At 42.9% G+C, this 21,395-nt stretch overlaps 1 protein-coding gene across 6 annotated transcripts in view; it reads right to left on the bottom strand.

Moving 5' to 3' along the window:
- Positions 1 to 21,395, bottom strand: part of LOC127690621 (protein polybromo-1-like) — a 131,136-nt gene that overhangs the window by 96,793 nt on the left and 12,948 nt on the right. For 3 of the 6 annotated variants that reach the window (XR_007979174.1, XR_007979173.1, XR_007979172.1), the window contains exons 7-11: positions 19,382 to 19,525; positions 16,153 to 16,269; positions 14,334 to 14,402; positions 12,530 to 12,628; positions 9,239 to 9,333 (exon numbers count right to left, since the gene is read on the bottom strand). Coding sequence is in view for 3 of the 6 variants with exons in the window: in XM_052190167.1 (XP_052046127.1) it covers positions 12,341 to 12,355; positions 12,530 to 12,628; positions 14,334 to 14,402; positions 16,153 to 16,269; positions 19,382 to 19,525 (444 nt within the window). In the remaining 3 variants the exon portion in view is untranslated. Of the gene's footprint in view, positions 1 to 9,238; positions 9,334 to 12,325; positions 12,356 to 12,529; positions 12,629 to 14,333; positions 14,403 to 16,152; positions 16,270 to 19,381; positions 19,526 to 21,395 lie in introns of those variants that run through there. The other 3 variants (XM_052190166.1, XM_052190168.1, XM_052190167.1) reach the window with 2 other exon arrangements.

Below are 21,395 nucleotides of genomic sequence, written 5' to 3' on the forward strand. Positions count from 1 at the left end.
TCTCTTGCCGCCATGTTATTCTCCCCTCCAAATTTCTCCTGTCAGTATCTACCACCATGCCCTCTCCACATCCTCATGTCAGTATCTGCCACTGTGGCAGTGTAGAGAGGTGAAGCTTTGAGAGGGTATCGGGTCATTAAAACAGATGACACCTCTCTCATAAGACTGGATCAGTTACTACATAGCTCTTGCTTGTCACTCTTCCTCATCCAACTTGTCCCGCCCCCAACATTTCCTACCATGTTATGATGTGCTATGAGACCCGCTCTGGCCACCGGGGGGTCCTGGACCTCCCAGCCTCAAGAATCGTGAGCCAAATCCCCCTCTCAGACATTCTGTCATAGCAACAGAAAATGTCCTCCTATAGCAACCATCTTCCCCTCCTCATCCCTTCTCAAAGGCCATTCCTCATTTGCCTTCTTGAAGTCTGACTCATGCTCTCTACGTCCATTCCCTGACCCTCAGCTTTCTCTTCAGGGCAGTTTCTTCTTGGGTAATCATTCCCTGTTTCTTAGAGAGGAGATGCCCATCTCCTTCTCTGAAATTCGAGCCTCATAAAGGGAAGGAACGGCCTGTACTGAGCATCATCCCCAAGGCCTGGGATCCCCTTAGCCTCCCTGACGACGTAGTCCGGCATGTTTGCTCAGGATAAGGACAGAGCGGCAATGGCAGTCATATTTCTATGTTCCTCCTTCCTATGAACCACACTTCACTTTCAGAGGAGAAAGAACCCTTGGCTTGAACCTAACCTTGAAAAGCAGTGTTCAGGCCTGGCTACCCTCTGACCTCTGACCCTGGCTTGTGGCCCTTGGCCCACAGAGTCTTTCTGCTAGCTTGAAAGTTGCCAATTTGAGCCCTTCCCAGCCAGCATTCAGCTCCCATGAGTCACTGCCTTCCCACGTGTGTCCTTCCCTGGGCCAGCATGGAACAGTGCAGGCAGGCACTCTCATCCTCTCCTCTACGGCCCCCTCTGAGGCTCCCAAAGCCTTCTCTACCCAGTGCTGGATCCTCCAGGCCCCATAGCAGGGTTCTGAGTGAGAGCCCCTGGGTCTTCTCCAGTCCCCTGGATCCTCTTGGTCTCAGTCCCACTCTGAAGATCAGGTTGGGGCAGCATAGCCACCAAAGGCTATTGTAATTCTGGTGCTGCAGTAGAGGAACTAGGGAGCCCATTAATGTCTCCATCAAAGAAAAGAGTCACACACTGTCCTACCTCTCAGTACATTCTCTTTTCTTCTCTCCTCTCCTCTCTCCTCTCTCTCTCTGTTTTCTCTCTCTCTCTCTCTCTCTCTCTCTCTCTCTCTCTCTCTCTCTCTCTCTCTCTCTCTCTCTCTCTCTCTCTCTCTCTATCTCTCTCTCTCTCTCTCCATTTACCAAGATGAAAGATGGCACAAGCAAAGCTTCCCCAGGCTTCCCCTCAGCCTCAAAGTCAGGATGAATAGTTTGCCCAGGAGCAAACCTTATTGAGCAAACACCATAGCCCATGTTTGATTACAAAAGATTTCAATAAAAGACAGGAACTATTGAAGCAGAGCCTTGTGGTCACTCTGACCTTCGAGATTCTAAAAGCTGCTGGACCCTGGAGCATGGAAGGATCAAAGAGAACAAGTTACTTGACAAAAGTCACACGCCGCCCAAGGTAGAAGAAGCGGGATGGCACCTGCTGGCTGGGAGTGCCTTTTCTTTTGACTCCTGTACCAGTTCCCTTGGTTCTGTGAGGCCTGGCCTGCTGCCAGGATGTTCAACAAACACACAGTTGTGACCTAGCTCCTCCGCCCCTGTGTGCCTGGCTTTCTAAATGATACCTCCCCAGTGAATGTTTTATTCTTCAAAATAGGATGGATGTGAAAATCCCTCCAAAGACTGGCAATCGGAGAAGGCGACTTTCTAGAAATGTCCCTGACTTCCCTTTTACCAGCAGCTCAGCCACAGGGAAGTAGAGTACAGAGCCTTAGTTGGCGTGTCTATTACTGTGAAGAGACACCATGACCACGGCAACTCTTAGGAAGACAAACATTTAGTCTTCCTAAACATGTAGTTGGGGCTGGCTTATAATCCCAGGGATTCAGTCCATTATCATCATTGCAGGAAGCATGGCAGCACAGGCAGACCTGGTGTCGGAGAAGGAGCTGAGAGTCCTACATCTTGACTGGAAGGCAGTCAGAAGATTGTCTTCCAGGTAGCTAAGAGGAGGCTCTCAAAGCCCACCCCCACAGTGACACACTTCCTCCAACAAGGCCATACCTCCTAACAGTGCCACTCCCAGGGCCAAGCATGTTCAGACCACCACAAGGACCCAGCGTGACCCTATAGGACTGAACTGTACTCTCTCTGCACTCAGCTTAACCAAAGTGCTGGTGAGACAGACAAGGGGCCATTTTTTATTTTGAACATTATGTGTGAATCCTCTTCATTCTTCATAACACTGTCAGCTACTCAAGAGGAATGGGGACTCAGTGTGAGCACACTGTCAACTGTCAACTAAGGCCTGACTGTGAGTGAGGGAGTGAGGCGGCTAGAGAGTGATAGGGGAGTACAAGGAAGTAAAAGAACGAGCCAGTCATGTTTGAAGCCTTTGCGGTTTCCTTTCAATGAGCATGTTATGCCTGAGTCACAGGGCCCACAAAGACCACTGAGAAGCCAATTCCGATACAAACACATGAGGGTCTTTATTACAAGCTCTCGAGCAAGGATTCCACCATCCCCATCGCACTAGGTCAGAGGTGAGAGCCTCCAGTCTAGGGGTACAGCGTATTGATTGTGGTTACAGCAAACTTGGGGAATTTCCATATGAGAAAAAAATCCTTCATCATGTGTTCTTTCACATAATTGCCTTAGCAGAACTTTCTTTTCCCTATGTCTGCTTCGGTGAAACATTCCTTCAAGAGTTTACCCTAGCTTTTCACCTATGTCCCCTTCAGTGAAATGTTACTTCACATGGTCGCTTTAGCAAAGCATCCTTTCACTTCACAAGTGTCCACTTCAGGAAAACACTCCTTCATGTGTGTGCCCCAGCAAAACGCCATCCAACACAACTGACTTTCCAAAGAACCCTTAGTTTTCCACTTCAGTTCAATAAGCCATTGTCTTCCCTGTATTGCTGAGAGAGCTTAGGCCAGCCAGTTGACATTAAGATGAAATTTCAAACTGAAGTAACTGTGAAGCTGAGATGACAGATGACAGGTGTCAGGGCAGCTGACCCACACACCTTTCTCATCATGACTCCATCTCTCTCCACAGCTTCCTCTCTCCCCTTTGTGGGCTTTTGAGTTCATTTGCTTGGGCAATCCCTCTCCACAAAGAAGGCCTTGCAAGGAACCTACAAAACCAGCTTGGAAAACAAACAGAGCAGCATTCATGGTGAAAGGTCTGGGTCTTCAGAAGAGAACTAACTCAATATTCACCCGCAACCAGGGTGAAGGGCTCAGTGGGTACCAGCTGCCCAGCCAGTACTGGTTTAACCAGGATACAGTGAAGAGACCTCCAGAAACAGAACAGGACTGAACCAAAACCAGCTGTCACTATTTCCTACCCCTCCGTGATGCTGAGAAAGTACAGAAGCAAAGTAAAATGCCCTAGTTCGCCAGTTGAAAAGTAAATCACAGGAGAACAGAAAAAAATAGCAATTACGATGAGAAGATAAAGCTTTCAAGGCTGAAGGAAAGATGTATACACAAAGCCTTCTCATTTTCCATTGTAGAAAGTCAATGCACTTTCTACAGATGAGTCAAATCAAGTGTGTGTGTGTGCTATTTCCAGTGACAGAGGCGTACTATAAATGGAAATGTTTAAAGGAAGCCTTAGGAGGATGAGCTGACGGCAGGATAGGGTGAGGCTGGAGGTCCTTGCCTTCATCATAAACCTTTCTGTCTCAGTGGCTGAGTCCTATGTGTTCCCCTGGCTCCCAGCACAAGCCATCGGAGGGAAAGATTCCAAACTATCTGGATGGATGTCCTGAGCTTTGAGGAGGTGACACTGATCTGACCACTGCCTCACACACTGGATGGATTGTGGGTACAAGCTTTAAGGTTATGGAGGGAAAAAAAGTCCAATTTAGAGTCATCTTCAGGAACACTAAAGTTATGTTTTTTAAGACGAAAACTGCTTTGTTTTCCATCTACTTTGATCAAGAAGTTGACATTCCTAGTCAATTTTCTCAAAAGAGAAAAGAAATCTCATAGTCAGTATTATGTTGTATAATGAAAAATATCTAGGAAAAAGGGTTTTGGGGTATTTGCATCACAATAAGTGACAAATGTCAGAGAAGAGGAATGAACTAAATAGCCCAATCGCTGCTCAATGTATAGATTTATGAATTAATACATACATCCATTACTTAATCTAAATATGTACCAAAATATCGCACTGGTGCCTATAAAGAGGCATTAATGCTATCTCAACTGAAAAATAGATAAAATAACAAGTGTTTCTAAAATCTGCTTGAATAAGAAAGCACACGCAGTGACAGGTGGGGGAGCGAGCGTGAAGGTGTTCAGTAATTCCTCCCTAGGATGCTGCTCTCTAGGAAGCTGTGAGGTGTGGGAGCACTCACAGAGTCCTGCTTGGGACAGGAGAAGACTCCTGTCTTCTGTTTCACAGGCATGTGACCTGTCTATCCCCATCAGTGGTCAGAGTGCTGGACTGAATCCACTCAGCTCCTGGGGAGCTCTTAGAACGAGCTTGCTTATGAGCTGTGGTCTTCAGTGGGTAAGGAAGAAGGAGTAGTTGAGAACAAATATGTTGGCGTCTGGCTTTGCAGCTGAAGCAAAATATGAAAACTCTCAGAGGGGTCAGGAGCCTCCTCTGCACTTCTTGTTTTAGCCTTATTTCTAGGGTCTCCCACTTGGAACCATGGGAGTTTTAGGATTGGTCTCTGTGTGCGTGGTGGGTTTGGTAGGCTTATTAAATCAGGACTGATGCAGAAAGGTAATCAGCATGTACAAGGCTCCATTAAGCTACATTGGTATAGACCCTTGGTGACATGGAAGGAGTTGAGCTGTAGAGCCCACCGATGTTGGCCCAGACATAACTGTTGCCTCTCATGGGGCCTTGGAAATCCTGTCTGGGGCCACTATAAACAAGGCAACCAGGGACATACCACCTCTACTTCATGTTTTCCTTGCAGAAAATCAACCAGTGCTCTTAAGAGGATATGGCTTTCACAATGCAAAGAATCTCAACGAAGTTATTTGTAGATTCAAGTTCAGTGACTCCACGATCGTCAGTAAGTAAACCCTCTCAGTGCCTCAGAGAAATGTATCTTCCACAGAAATCCTTCCTCTCAACCAGGCAAGTTTCCTACTAACCCATTCCTAGTGGGTACTGGGAAGCAGTACCAAGAGTGTTCACGTAGCATAACGAGCTACCACTCTTCTTATGAACATAAGAAAATAATAAAGTCCCAAGCTTCTAGGGATGGCTGGGGAATAGGCATCATTCCTTAGGGAGGCTGGGCTGACAGGGACTTGCCCTCACAGCAGCATTTGCCAAGCTTGTCCTCAGTTTGCCTCCTCTCCTGAGTCTGTATATGGGACAATAGTTGCCAGAATCAGAGCCTAGAGGTGTACCCAGAACTCCCCCCTACACACACACACACACACACACACACTAAGCATCTGTATACAAAACAACCTAAAATGAAATTTTCTATGGCAACAGGAGTGTTGGGTTTCCTCAGTCTGTACCTTACAATATGTCTTCACTCAGCCAGACTCTACTGGGCCTCAGCCCACTCTGACTCAGAGCAGCTGCCTTGGTGAGCCAGATGTATGTGCTTTTCTCCATTCTCCAAGTAGAATGCTGGCCCAGTTAGTGCCCCTTTTTGGAGCCCTCCTTCCTACCCCGAATTCCAACCATTCCATAGATGGGAGCAAACCTTTTCTGCCCCCCCCCAACAGATTTTAATTATAATGTTCATGACCAGACCCAAATAAGGGCTCATCATTACCTGGATCAGTTTGCTGGCCCTAAGTCCGTGGTCATACTACCTGTGAGTCCCTGAACCTTTTCTACCTTAGAGGACAAAGGGAAGGAAAGCACTATATGTGTAAGATGGAATTTTAACTTTGCATTTTATGTTCCAAGGGCTTGGGATGCTAGCATTACTCATTATGATTTCTCTAATAAAAATGATACACACTGCAAAGTAGAGAAAGAGAAATGAATCCCATTAAAACATTAGAACTTATGAATGGTAAGTGTTGTTGACACTTTCAAATATGCAACAATAAGTACTAAAATGTGGTTAAAACAACTCCAGTGAGACAGAGAAACTGCTGGTGTGAGAGATGTGTTCCCAGCAGTTAGTGAGAAGTCAGGAATATAACTAGTGTCTTTCTGTTTAGATCACTGATGGGTATGTAGACTTTGCCATTAATATATCCAGGCATCCAAATCTATAGCTGTCATAGAACATTCTAAACAGGTGAGGAGTCTGTTTGTACCAACATTTAAGAATGACCTAGAAACTTAGTTCTGGCAATAGGGAAATGTTTCCTTGTTGTCCCTGGAAGATAGGCATGGCCATTACTAGAGATAGCAAGAGTCCAGAGTCGTCTCTCAGCCTTCTCACCTAGTCTCAGGGCTGAGGTCAGCAAGGAACTTTCCGGTCTCTCTCATTGGTGGCCAGAGGGCAGCAGGTACAGAGCTGTGGTTCTCAGCTTTGGGGAGGGGAAACTCAGAGGATTTCAGGAAATGGAGGTCATGACATGGAAGTGATTATCCTCCACGAAGCACAGACGGCAGGACCACCGGGGCTCTCTGAGGCCATGCAGTCCAGTCCACACAGGAGAAAACAACAACCTAAGAAGGTGGGGCGGGACAGGCAGGAAAGCTGGATTCCTTACCAGCAGAGATTGCACCCAGCCCTCTCCTCTGGACCAAGCTTAGGAGGCAAGATGAGAATGTCACGATTATAGTGCCCTTCGCTGGTTTCCACTGAACCTCTCTGCTAGCTTCCCTAGCGTAGTAGGTGGCATCCATACAATATCACCTGCCATTTATCCCAATGTCATCCCTGGCTTCTCTTAATCCAGCCTCCAAAGCCATCAGCAACAACTCTGTGGTCTCCAGTATCTGTACAGCTCCAAAAGAGTCAGAAAGTTTGGAACAAAGAAAGACCTCTCCCCACAGCTGAGCCCACCCACCCTTGCCCGTCCTTCCCTCCTCAGCAACCTTGGCAGATCCGCTGAAACTCATTCCATCCCCTGGCCTCTCCTCACTGGTCTCACTTTAAACATCAGCTCAGAGAGGATGGCCGTGATCCACAGTACAGGAGTACCAAGAACTGTGTATGACTTTGGAACAGCAGCCATCTTTCATCTGCTTCCACTCATTACCAAGATGTCAGCTCTGCTTGTCATGCATAGCTTGGGGTGGCACAGGTAGATGAGCAAAACAATTGACATTCTTCCCCGTGTCACTTTCTTTAGATAAAATTCCAACTGATAAGAACTCCACTGTCATGTTTTGTCCTGCACCAAAGATAGAGCAGCCTGGACTGTAAGTAGCCATATTTCTTGGCCCTATGAATCCAGAGACAATGTAGTCTTCATAGTGTACAGCATTTGGTTTCCCCTCTGTTGTAGAGCATCTGTTTGTCTGCAGGTGAGCCCTGGATGCTCTACCACCTGGCCTTGTTGGTGATCCCCATGGGATTGCCCAGTGCCCAGGCTCTCCTCAGAGCTGGGAGCAGAGGATGATAAACAAGAGTATTATCAAGACCTGGTGTTCCAGGCCACCTTCCAAAGCTAAGACAACAAACTTTATAAGTCCAGAGAGTCATACAGGGCATGAAGCATCACTCCCTTGTTTATAGCCTACTGCTATAATGACATCAAAGGCCATGAGGGCCCTTCATGTCCTGAGCCATCCACTTGGCCATAATTGCACAAGTTGACTCCTTGTGCTTTGGGCAATAATCTCTCATGGCTCACCTATCCACTCTGAGAGGCCCAAGGGTTAGAAGTCCAGGGTTGTTACCATGAAGAAAGCCCCTATGCAGGTGCTGATCTCTAAGCTGTTTCTTGTGGTCTACCTTTTTGTGCATTAGAACCATCTTAGTTGAAGTTAGCCAGAACGGAAGAGACTTCCTTGCCCACACCATCCCTGTGAATACTTCTGACTGTGTGAGTATCCCAGAGGGTTCAATAGCCCTAACTAGGGAGAGGCCCTGGGAGGATACAGATTCTCCTGGAAAGTCAAAGATGAGGAGGGGGCTAGGTGAGAGACCCAGGAGTAGCTTATGCCACACAGGCAGTCCATCCTAGTTTCTAGGACAGGAATAAGGGGGTGGGCAGGTGCCAGCCCTGGCAGCAGCTATGGCCATCACTGCCAACCCTCCATGTGGCCTGTGTTTTCAGCCAAGGTATTTCTAAGTCACAGGGACTTCACAACAGTGCTATCTTCACTCCTTGCTCTAAGCAAGACTGTGACCCTTTGAGGAACGGCCACATGGAGGCAAGTTTCACACAGTCAAGGTGGGAGGGACGACAAGAAAGGGTCCTATGTCTTGGGAGCAAGCATCAGCCTGGCCTTCTCTCAGAGATTCTGTAGTCCAGCATATTGTCAGCTGAGACCACGGTGACAGCTAAGATCCCAAGAGTGCTGAGGAGCCTAGGCTCTCCTCGCCTGGGTTCAGAGCATGGCCTTGGAGCAAGAGACCTGCTCTCCAACCCTTCTGTGGAACCTTGATGCCAGGTAATTTAGGAGAATGGAGAAGAGGCAGAGAGATGGCATGCACTGGGCATCCAGGAAGGGGGCTTCTTGGTGTTCCACATTAAAGCTAGGGTATTGCTAAGGGAAGTGATCTTCTCTCCCACAGATACCAGTGACCACCACTCCTGCCCCTGAAACCTCTACCCTGCCAACAATTCTGACAGCTTCACCAAAAAGCCCTATCCCCAAAACTACTGTCCCCCATATTATACTCCCCCCTCTTCTACCTCCACCCCTGCCTCTGCCTTCACCAGCCATTGTGCGTCCGCCAGCTGAGCCAAGCAAAGAAGTTTTGCTCAGCACTGTGGTCCTGCTCCTGATGCTGATCCCTGTGGTGCTGTGGTGGGTCTGGTGTTTGTGCTGCACACCGGTGAGTGCTCAGTACCCACCCAGGGACAGGAATCTGGGACAACAACACCCACCTGGACACTTGCAGCCTGCTGAAGCAGGTGCTGAGGATTCTCCAGGGGCTTCCTAGGGGTCAGGTGGAGCTCTCCGGCACAGTAGCAGGATGCGAAGTGCTTACCTTTGTTCCCCAGGGACCATTCTCTGTCCTTTCCCACAGATGAGGGTCGTGTGTTGTGGCACAGTTACAACAGAACTGTGTTAGTCACTCCTGTACTGCAACAAAATGCGTGAAATAAGCAACTTTGAAAGAAGAAAGTTCTATTTCCCACTCACAGATTTTGAAGGTTTTAGTTCTTAGTGTCCCATCCCTTTGAGCCTGTGGGAAAGCAGCGTATTGTGATGAGATTGTGGGGCAAGGAAGTCCACACCTCATCTCTAGCTCTGAAAGAGGAAGAAGTATTCTAAGACACACTGCCGAGGATTCACTTCCTCCACAGGGTCCTCCGATGTCCACCCTAGGCTGCAACACCTCCATACAGCACATAGGCTGGGATCAAGACTTTAACACTCAAGGCATCTTGGGAAGTTTCCAAACCATAACAGTACATCTCATTCTGTCTGTTTCACCCTCTAGCCTGTCAAGGCACTGCCAGCACCTGCACCACAACCAAAGGTGAGTCATTCTTTGTATCCTAATAAGGTCACATTTCAGAGATGTGATGACCAATAAAATACGTCATTGTCCGGCCTGTACCCAGGGCCTCCTCCTACCTCAGCAAACACAGCGAGGTGAAGGATCTGCAAAGGCTGGGGTTCTCTCAGTATCACCAGATAACGAACATTCCTAGAACCTTCTGATCTAGACCATGGTCAGACAACCAGTATGAACGGCTGCTGTTACTGCTTCAGAGGCTTTCAGGAGGCTCCTGAGAATTCTGATTGATACTGAGGCCGCTGAGAGCAGAGTCTTCTGAAATGAGCCCTGCGTCTCATCTCCAAGATAGGGTGTCTCCTGGCTCCTATGGCTGTCTGCATCTCTGTCTCCTGGCAGGGTAGAAGGGTTGGCTGGGATCAGCTTAGGGACTGAGGGATAAGGAGAGTGAAAGAGTCCCAGATGGCCCCGTGCTGTGAGGGATATCCCCAGGGAAACACAGGGACAACACGGGTAAGCACCTGCAGCTCCCATCAGGTAAGGACCAGAAGTTGTAGAGAGGCTGGGGCAGGTGGAGCCTGGGTTTGGGCTCAGATGGGAGCAGCCTCCCTGTCTTGGTTGGACTGTGCTGGCTGCAGAGTGGCCTGGGTGAGGATGTCTATGCAGAAGCCAGAGACAGATGGAAGGAACGGTTACCTGCTAGTGCTGGCCCACTGTGCAGCAACCAGGCCAGACTTCTGCCAGGCAGGCTGACGCAGGAGAGCCAAGGGCTCAGAAGGAGGCTGTTATTACTTTGAGAAGCTCCGTATATGAAAACTGGGGGGAGGGGACACTCTGCTTTTCTCCCTGGGGAAGACGTCCCCATGGTGTGGGATACATCTTTTCTCTCATCTCCAAACCCAAAGGCCCCACAGTGCCAGGTGTTGTGCAGGGCACACAGTGCCCCTGTTCCAGAAGTGGCAGACAAAGCTCAGACAGGTTTTTCTCCCTTCTACCAGCCCCAGAAGGAAGAAAAGACCCGTCCTCCAGTGCCTCCCCCAGCTCCTCCACCACCACCACCACCACCACCACCACCACCAGTGAATGCGCCCCCCATTGTGATCATCTGCTGTTGTAACTGCTGCAATGTGTGTGTGAGAACAGGTATAGAGGTAAGAGCCCTGTGAAGGCTGGGATCCAGGCTGGGTTCAGGGGCCCAAGCACACCTAGGTCTGACAGCAGAGGTCTGGGTGTCAGAGAGAATATACCTCTTGGGACAGGTCTGGATAGATATGTTCACAAGTTCAGTACCAAATAATTGCAAATAAAAGTTTATATTAAGTACCAACATCAATCTTCAGCATTTTGGCCTGCATTCAGAAAATTTAATGATTTTACTAGCAAAGGCTTTCTGAGTACCCTTTCCTCAATTCTCAATGATTAATCAAAGACATTTCTACAATCAACCAGTTATTATAAGACCAAAAAGTTTCCAAGCAACAACTGCAAAGGAATCAGTTATTTTATACTATATACATTTCAAAGGATGCCATTTGTATTTACTGAGTTTAAGGACTAAATACTTACAAAAAACTAAATGCTTAAATGAACAAAAGACAAGAATACTGAAATAAACCTTTGTATCTATGGTTAACTGATTTTCAATAAAAATGCCAACACAATTCATAAAATAATGTATTTGGATTACTACTTACCATATACAAAAACTCAATCAACTTAGTTTCAAGATCTAAATGTAAGACCTAAAACTATAAAATTTTTAGAAGAAACTATAGGTAGAAACATTTTTGACCTTGGATTGGATAATAATTTTCTTGCTATGATGGCTAAAATCTAAGCAAACAAAGAAAAAAAGTAGATAAACTAGAAGCCTTCCAAATTAATAAAATAATGTCAAATTACTATGAAATAAAAAGACAAGAGAATGGGAGAATGTGTTTTAAAATCAACTGGTAAGGATACGATATCCACAGTATATAAATGACTATGAAAAGAGAAGTAACCTAATTTTAAAATGGGCAGAGTCAAAATAGACATCTCACTACAGAGGAAAGCATCATACCCAAATAGTCACTATGTACATGAAAAGATGTTCAACATTATTAACTCTATTAACGAAAAGCAAATCAAAACTATAACATACTGTAACATTCCTAGGATGGCAATAAAAGCAAAACAGAAAAGCAGGTGTTTGGTGACAGAAGACAAACTGCAGTATTTGTAGACCGCAGGTGGGAATGTGAAACGGTACGGTTACTCTGTAAGATTTTGCCAATTCCTCATAGTTAATGTACACCCAAGCCATTACATTCCTAAGTATGCACTCAAGTAATTTGAAAATGTATGCCCACAAAAGAACTTAAATATGTGAAGGTTCCTAATAGTATGTTCATAAGAGCTAAAAATGGAAAACTAAAATGTGTAATAACTGATTTAAAAAAAACACATGGTGTCATCCATAAGATACACTATCAATGAGAAGAAAACAAGAAGACTAAGTACACACAAATTTTCAAACAGTATGCTATACAAAAAAATCAGTCACAAAGGAATCCATGTTGTATAAAATTTATATGCAATTTCCAGAATAAACAAATGTGTAGAGGCAGAAAAGTAGATGCAAGTTGTCTAGGGTTTGGGAAGCTGTGGGGAAATGAGAAGTGATTGGTATGATGGCTACAGAACTCTGTAAATACTATACCACTGAGCTCTAGGCTTTAGTGGATGGAACCTAAGGGTACAATTGGTTAGCTTCCTAAGTTAGGCCCTAAGTAGTTACTATGCTCATTGATGAAAATAGCAATAACGAAAACTAACCTTGAATACTTGAGACCCAGGCTCATTATATGTTTTGGCATTTTTTGCTAGGAGATCTGTATCTTTGGCCATTGCATGTATACTTTTGTAACTCCCATTCTGTAATAAACAACAAAAAATAGCAGTTTCTTCTTAGTAAGAGTTAGTCAATATAACTGTTAAAGAAAAAGACTAAGCATTTTTGTTTGTTTGTTTGTTTTTTTGGATTTGGTTTTTTTGAGACAGGGTTTCTCTGTATAGTTCTGGCTGTCCTGGAATTCACTCTGTAGACCAGGCTGGTCTCGAACTCAGAAATCTGCCTGCCTCTGCCTCCCAAGTGTTGGGATTAGAGGCATGCACCACCGCTTCCTGGAACTTTTTGACCAGGCTGGCCTTGAACTCAGAGATCAACCGCCTCTGCCTCCCAGAGTGCTGGGATTACAGGCGTGCAGCTAAGTTTTATTCAGTGAAACACTAAGTGCTACATGGATATTCATTCATTAAAGTAGACTTAATAGTGTAAAGTAGCACTTACTCTATGTATAAGGCCACCCAGGCAAAGTGCAAAACCAGTTCTACTATTTGCTTAAGCACACACATTAAAGCTCATTCAGTCCAAAATAATAGCAGGGCAGTGGTGGCGCACGCCTTTAATCCCAGCACTTGGGAGGCAGACGTAGGCAGATTTCTGAGTTCAAGGCCAGCCTGGTCTACAAAGTGAGTTCTGGACAGCCAGGGCTATACAGAGAAACCCTGTCTCAAAAGAAAAAAAAAAAAAAGAATAAGAAAAAGAAAAAGAATAAGAAAAAGAAAAAGAAAGAAAGACAGATAGATAGACAGAAAAACAACAAACAAACAAAAAAAACAAACAAAACCCAAAATAATACAAGAATACTCTTATAGTTGCTTCAAGTTTACAAAAAAAAGGAACGTATACAACAGCTAGAAAGTACAGATGACTGGTGCTCGGCAATAAACAGGGTAAGTTCTAAGGAATGGAGAAATGAGAGTAAGTGCAGTGGAGAATGAGAAAGAGTAGACTAAATATATAGCACAGGCTGCCCAGACAAGGAAATGACAAAGGAGGCAAATTGAGACAGTCAAGCAAAGAAGAGTTAGTGGACAAGCCAATATCTGAACATGCATCTTATTTGGAAGGACTCTAAGAGATGGTGGGGGAGGCCCATGAGTCTGCACATTGGCAGACTGTTGCTTTGCCAAAGGAAAATAACCATGGGGCAGCTAATTCACAATTCAGAACTCAAGTGACTAAAGTGAGGATGTCAGGATTCATCTCTACTTCTGTGAAGGAGGAGCCTAGAAGTGGCTCGAAAGCTACCCAGGTTAACAGACAACAGTTAAAATAGCAGGATTACCACAGAGAAGATTGTACATAATCTCAAGTGTTTCACTACAACTCTTGAGTTCTGCCTGTTTTCCTGGGAATATTTAGAAAAGAAAGGAAACACAGAGACCAGGTAAAGAGCACACAGACAAGTACCTATTTTCATTAACCTTATATTCAAATATCCCAAGCAGCTTTCATTCTAAGATATCCTAAAGCTATTTATTGTCAATGTTCTTCACAATCAGAAATGTCTATACCCAGTCCCACTTATGTAGCTGTTTATTTATTCATTTTTTTTTTCCGGCAAGAGAGTGAATTGAACCTAGGACCTTAAACAAAAGCTATACTCATCCTAAAACACAATAAAAAACTACAACTAGAAGAAAAGAATTATCTATTTTACTTATAAAAACTCCTAAGAAAGTACACAAGTCAATCTGCTCTAAATCACAAGATTACTGATGTCCACCTTCATACCTGTATCCTCTGAGCAATGGTCTTGAGATCTATAGGTTCCTTAATTATTGCATAATAGTCTGGATATTGCTGGAAGACAAAAGCAGGTAATGTTCAATAAGCAAAAGTACCCATTTAGAAGGTCAGTCTGTTCTTCAACCAGCAAATTGAGAAACTTTATGAAATCCATTTGCTAAAGCATATTGTTATATTGAAAGCAAAAAGAATGTGATTTTTCTTTTCTTTTTCAGGGAAAAGAAGAGATGGGGTCTCATTATGCAATTCAAGTCAGCTTTAAACTTTTAAAAAATATATTCATTTTAAATCCCAATGTCAACCCCCTCCTCCCAGTACCCCCTCACTCATATCAATTCCACCCTCCCCTTTTTCCTCTGATAAGAGGGAGCAGCTCCCTTTGGATATCTCCCCTCACTCTGCAAATCAAGTCACTGCAGGAATGCAGTTGCAGATGCATCCTGCCCATCTGATATGTGCGTGTGTGTGTGTGTGTGTGTGTGTGTGTGTGTGTGTGTGTGTGTGTAACTTAGTTCAGCTTGTGCTTGCTCTTTGGTTAGTGATTCAGTCTCTGGGAGCATCTAGGTTAGTTGACTGTTTAGCTTCAAACTGTTAACATTCTTCTGCCTCAGCTCCCCACTTGGCTGGAATTTTAGGAATACACCACTTGATACAGTTCTTCAGGTCATGGTGAGTCCAAGATTTGCAAACTTGCAACACAACACTGGCATCTATAAAAGTCGTATTTGACAACCACAAGATTCAATTTGCAAACACACACACACACACATACACACACACCCCTCATAATTCTGTAAAGACATTTACAATTTTGTGTTAGAACACAGGTGGGACACCTCTGTGGAATTCATCTAATCTGAGCTCATCCCAAGAACCAGAGACACATTGGGAGATGCCCTTGCAGCCTTCATCATGCCCCTCACATTCACTGCTCTTAGGCTTTCTTACAAAGTTTGCTTCTTAAAGTAAATAACTGAAGTTGACCAAAGACCCAAAGTGGTTTTATTCGCTTTTAAAATTTTTATAACATTTTAATTAAAATATTATTACATCATTTGCTCCTCTCCTTTCTTCCCTCTAACCCTTTCCATGAGCCCCACCCCCCCACCCCACTGTGCTCTCTTAAATGTATGGCCCCTATTTCCATAACTGTTACGTGTATGAGAGTGTATGGGTGTATGTGTGTATTCTTAAATATAGAAATGCAACCTGATCAGTCAAATGTTACGTGTATGTATCAGGACTTGGTACTGGGTAACCAATTTGGGGGTTCTTCCCTGGGAAAGACTTATTTCTCCTGCTCTCCAAATTTCTTAGTTGCCTTAGTTCTTTGACTGGGGTTGAAGACCTATGGGATTTTCCCCCTCTCCTAACTTTCTTAGGCACCAGGTACTCATATGGCACATATACATACACACAGACAAGCAAACACTTATTAATATAAAAAGCCACCTTCTAATCAAGTAAAATAACAGACTATATCCTTTGTGCTTTTTGCTGAGGCCATGAAGAGCATCATCTGGCTACTTCTAACACTGTCCCTTTAATATCACTTATAACTAATAAAATTCTTTTTTTGTTTGTTTGTTTTTTTTGTTTTTTGTTTATCGAGACAAGGTTTCTCTGTGTAGCCCTTGGTTGTCCTGGAACTCACTCTGTAGACCAGGCTGGCCTCGAACTCAGAAATCCACCTGCCTCTGACTCCCAAGTGCTGGGATTAAAGGTGTGTGCCACCACTGCTCGGCTAACTAATAAAATTCTTAAAGCATTTAAAATTAAATATTTTAATTCATTTGTCATTTACCACTTTGGAAGGCAGTTTCTGAAAAAGTTCACTGATGAGCCGTCCCGATGGATTTGTGGCTACAACTATGGCGTCAAGAAGCTGTTCCAGGATCTCCTTCAGGTAACCTGGAGGAGACTAGAAGGAAAGAAAGTGAAGAAAGAAAAACAAATCCATAAATAAATGCTAAGTATCAAATAGTTTTTAAGATTATAGCTAATTCAAAAGAGCAACTACTTAGCAGTATTTATCCTTAGTTCAAGTTTCAAGAGTACCTTGCTTGTTAACTGAGAACTACATGAAATTAGTGAAGCTCTTCTAATATTTCTGTAATTAAGTCTCTTAGATCAAGTCCTATAATGAATCTTAATTTTGTAATAAATACTATAAAAGTATCATATATGTAAGTTTGGAAGTCTATAACTTTTTGGGATCTGAGTAACTGAGCCACATATAAACACTTATGTATGTACATGTGTACATACACACACATACTTCACTATATCATTTCTATATAGCTCTTCATAGTTCTCTTCAAATTAAGTAAAAACTAAATGGAGTTTAGTACACTTATATACAACATTTCTGTCCTTCAGACCTAGCACTGAGTTTAGCCGCACCTAGTTAAGTTACTGCTGCAGTATATGAAATTTTGTGCCCCAAACAGAACTTAATCAAAGAAGGTCCATGTTTGTAGCAAATTTCTACAGTGAGCAACGGGATTGTTTCAACCCAAAACTTATAATAAATAGTACTTCAAATTCAACTCATACTTTTGTGTAAAAGAAAATAGGATTAATGGTTATTTAGGACTTAAATTATATATGCACTGGTATTTTCACATTTATTTTTAATGTAGTCTCAAGTTTTAAAGTCCTTGCTTCTTTCTTCCCAACCCAGCCCCACTACTCTAGAAACACTTTGCAGGTGACATTAAGTATTAGGACACATGAATACATTTATTCCAGGAATTGAAAAACTAATAGGAAAATCATTCTTGAGTTAAAAGTTTCAAGATTAGACATTTAGCTCAACTGGTAATGTGTCTGACTAAATTACAAGAAGCCCTAAGTTTGATGCCAAGAACCCCATATAGCAGACTTGTAGTAAGATTTGGAGGTACTGGAATTGGGGCAAGTTTTGCTGACAATAGAAGGCTGAGGATGATCAAAATATATAAATCAATGCTAATAAGAATGGGCAATATTTTATTTAAACTAGAAATCAGGCCATGATGGTGTGTATGTTTGGCCCGGTGAGTGGCAGGCACTATTAGGAGGTGTAACCTTGTTGGAATGTGTATGTCACTGTGGGTGTAGGCTTTAATACCCTAGTCCTAGCTGCTTGGAAGTCAGTCTTCTGCTAGTCGCTTTCAGATGAAGATGTAGAACTCTCAGCTCCTCCTGAACTATGGCTGCCTGGATGCTGCCATGTCTGTTCATGGTAGTAAAATCCTAACTAAGACACAGACTAAATAAGAATATAATTTAAATCATATGATAATGTATCCTAGAGAGTTTTATAAACTATCTTTGAAAAAAAGCCATACATATATAGATGTACAATAAAGTCAAATAATCTATATTCCTTTTTAATTCAGCTTTTAAAATTTATTTTTATTTTATGTACATTATGTTTTCTACCTGTAAGTATGTCTGTGTGAGGGTATCAGATCTTGGAGTTACAGTTGTGCCCCACCTTGTAGGTGCAGGGAACTGAACCTGGGACCTCTGGAAGCAGTAGTCAGCACTCTTAACCTCTTAGCCATCTCTCTAGCCCCCAAATAATCTATACTCTAACTAAAATTTTATAGCAAAGCAAAATAACATATAACAATTTTATAATGCCTTTTCTTTCAAAAAAGAAAAGCTTACAGCTATAAAAGAATCTTAAGAGACATAAATATGAATATATAACATTTCTCTTATTTTTTATCAATTATGTAAATGTAATAAATGGATAAAGAAAGGCAAGCCCTTTGTTAGGAAGAGTTTCAGCAGGAAAGATTGAGAAATGAGAGAAGGTAATGGGCATTCATAATAAAACAACTCAAAATTCATTGATTACATATATGAAAGTGTCAGAAATAAAAAGTGTAAAAGGCCACATCCTAAATTTTATTTTTTGGCTAGAGCTATAGAAAGGCTGGGGAGCTCAGCAAGCAATATTCTGCTAGTTATTTCTCCTTTATTTGCCTTCTTGGGTACCAGGCACTGAAGTGACATACATGGAGGTAAAACATCCACATACATTGTTTACATTTACTTCTAGGGGGCTGGAGAGATGGCTCAGTAGTTAAGAGCAGCTCACAACTGTCTGTAGCTTCAGTTTCAGGAGATCTAACATCATCACACAAATACAGACAAAATAACAATACATGCAAATTTTAAAAAAAAAATCATTTTAAAAGTAAATTTGTTTGTAAGCACAGGTAAGAGCAAATGCAAAATCCCAGAGTTCAGAATCCACCTGGCAAGTCTTAGGATCAAGCAGTGGATACCTAGTGTCTAAATATTAAAGTAATCCTGACAGCTGCTTACAGCGTTTTTATCCTGGTACCACGATTAAGCCCGTCTAATTCCTTTAAAGGTATTGATAAAGCACCCGCAGAGTATAACAATTTTTCTTCACTTTCACCTTTTTCTCCCCACCCTCTTTTCCAGATACTGGCCAAAAGACTAAGCGTGCTTTCCTGGATACGGTGAGCTTTCTCACTTTCTCTGAAGTCCCTTTCCCCTTATGCCATGCAGCTGCCTTTCAACCTCCACTGCAAAATGAATGCCTTTCTTTCTTCTCCACCTCCCTACTCCCAGTACCTGCCAAGATTTTCAGCTTGCCTGTCTTTTTGTTTTTCCTCTCTAGTTCTAACTGTCCTCTACCTTAAGAAAACAAGGCATTCCTAACTAAGATGACTCAACTGGCTCTCTGAAATTTTAATCACAACATTGCCTACCTACCATTATATACTGATAATCTAGCACGACTGGACTGAACTAGCCCTTGATAATATCATGGTTTTTAAAATTGAACAGATAATATGCATTAATATAAAAGCAACCCATGGAAACAGCCATGAGTAGCACTGTCCAGGATGTTTAAGGTCACATGAAACTGGAGTGTGGTTCTCCAGTTTAGTGTCCACGTATGCTCTCAAGCACTAACACAATGGCTTCCCACAATGGCCCAGAAAGATCAACAGTGTTCCCTCCTCTTTGGCAAGGTACTCATGCTGCTGTGTGCTCACACTTACGCCTTCAGTCAGTGTTCCCTGGTTGTCTTGCCCATCCTCATCATCGTCTTCGTCGTCTGCTTCTCCTTTCTGAACGAACTCATTTCTTGTGCGAAGGTACAAATCCCAGAGCTTACAAGCAGCTTTATATTCAGGGGAATCTGGCTGTACATCAGCAAAGACAGAGAAAGAACATTCACTTTTATTGACAATTCCTAGTTTTAAATCATACTGTTTAACAGAGAACTGCTATTTTAAGAGACAAATCTGAAAATACAATTATAATTATTTCAAAATTCTCATGATTAGACTATATACAGAACTTAATCCATTTTCTAAAAGAACAAAAACCTGACTATTCATTTTAAAGGCATTCTGAAGTAAATTTACAGGAACACTTGAGACAGAAGACAAATTATTTGCTAACTTAAAATTAATTATAAAAATTCCAATATAAAGCCCTATTATAAAAGATAGAACTGGTGAAATTACTTCTACCTTACATTAGACTAAAAACAAACTTCAAAAAACTGAAAGAATTAAACTACCTAAAAAACAATACCTAAATATACAAGAGCAGAAAAAGGTTTCAAAGAAGCAAAGATATGAGGAAAGTCTAGTGAAATAGTTGTGATGGTGTGAATGAAAATGGCCCCATAGGCTGACAGGGAGTGGAACTATTTGGAGGTGTGGCCTTGTTGGAGGAAGGGCTTTGAGGTTTCAGATGCTCAAGTCAGGCTCAACATCTCCTGCTCTTCCTGTTGATACAGATACACATCAGCTATGAATCCCTCACCTTATCTACTTGCATGCTGCTATGCTTCCGACCACTATGGTGATGGACCAAACCTTTGAACTGTAAGCCAGACCCAGTGAAATGATTTCCTTTCTAAGCATTGCCCTGGCCACTGGGCAGTGGTGGTGCACACCTTTAATCTCAGGACTTGGGAGACAAAGGTGGGTGGATTCTGTGTTCCAGGCCAGTCTGGTCTACAAAATGAGTTCCAGGGCAGCCAGGGCTATACAGAGAAACCATGTCATGAAAAGCAAACAAACAAACAAAAAAGAAAAAACAAAAAAGCAACAACAAAAAAAGAGTTGCGCTGATCACAGTGTCTATTTACAGCAATATAAACTCTAACTAAGACAATAGCCAATTCAAGTTCTAGAAGAAGAGAGAATGGTATATAGGTAATATACGGAAATATTAAGGCTGAAAACTTCCCCTGAGAAAAAATATCAATGCAATTTGCAAATCAAAGCTCACAAGTTAAAAGTGGGAAGTCTAGGTGCATCACAATAAACCAAAGAGAAAGAGGGAAAAAAAAAATCCAGTGAAACAAATCGCCTATAAAGAAACTGCAGTTGTGGTAACACATAACTTTCTATCTGTTGTTTTCTTATGTGCTGAGGATCTACCCTAAGGCTTTGTGCTTGTTAAGCAAGTTTTCGGTTTTTAAAACAATAAAGAAAATAGAGAGTAAAATGTTGGGTGTGGTGGCCTGAGCCTGAAATTCTAATCCTTTTAAAACTGGGGCAAAAGCACTGCCGTGAGTGTGGAGTGAGTGTGGAGTCGGCTCAGGCCCACAGTGAGTACAGGGAGTCAGGGCTACAGACAGACTCTGGCTCAAAACAACAGCAGAGTTCTAAATTCTCAAGTAAAAAATTATGTAAAATAACAGTAATTTCTAAAATTCAAATTCTGTCACAAAAGAAGTACTAAGCAGCATGAGTAAGTAGAGGTGCTCAGAGTATAATTACTATATGGTCTTCGTACTGATTGCGAGTAGTAGTAATATGATAATTAGCTTCTTATTCTGACAAGGTAACTTTTTTTTCCGCCCGGCAGGAAGTAGATTTTTAAAAAATTAACAAAAGTCGGGTGGCGGGTGGCGCCTGTAATTCCCAGCATTTCTGAGTTTGAGGCCAGCCTGGTCTACATAGTGAGTTCCAGGACAGTCAGGGCTATACAGAGAAACCCTGTCAAGAAAAAAACAAAAAAACCAAAAAACCAAAACAGACTCACACAAAAAAA

Source organism: Apodemus sylvaticus, chromosome 8 (assembly GCF_947179515.1).
Source record: "Apodemus sylvaticus chromosome 8, mApoSyl1.1, whole genome shotgun sequence".
NCBI classification, from domain to species: domain Eukaryota; kingdom Metazoa; phylum Chordata; class Mammalia; order Rodentia; family Muridae; genus Apodemus; species Apodemus sylvaticus.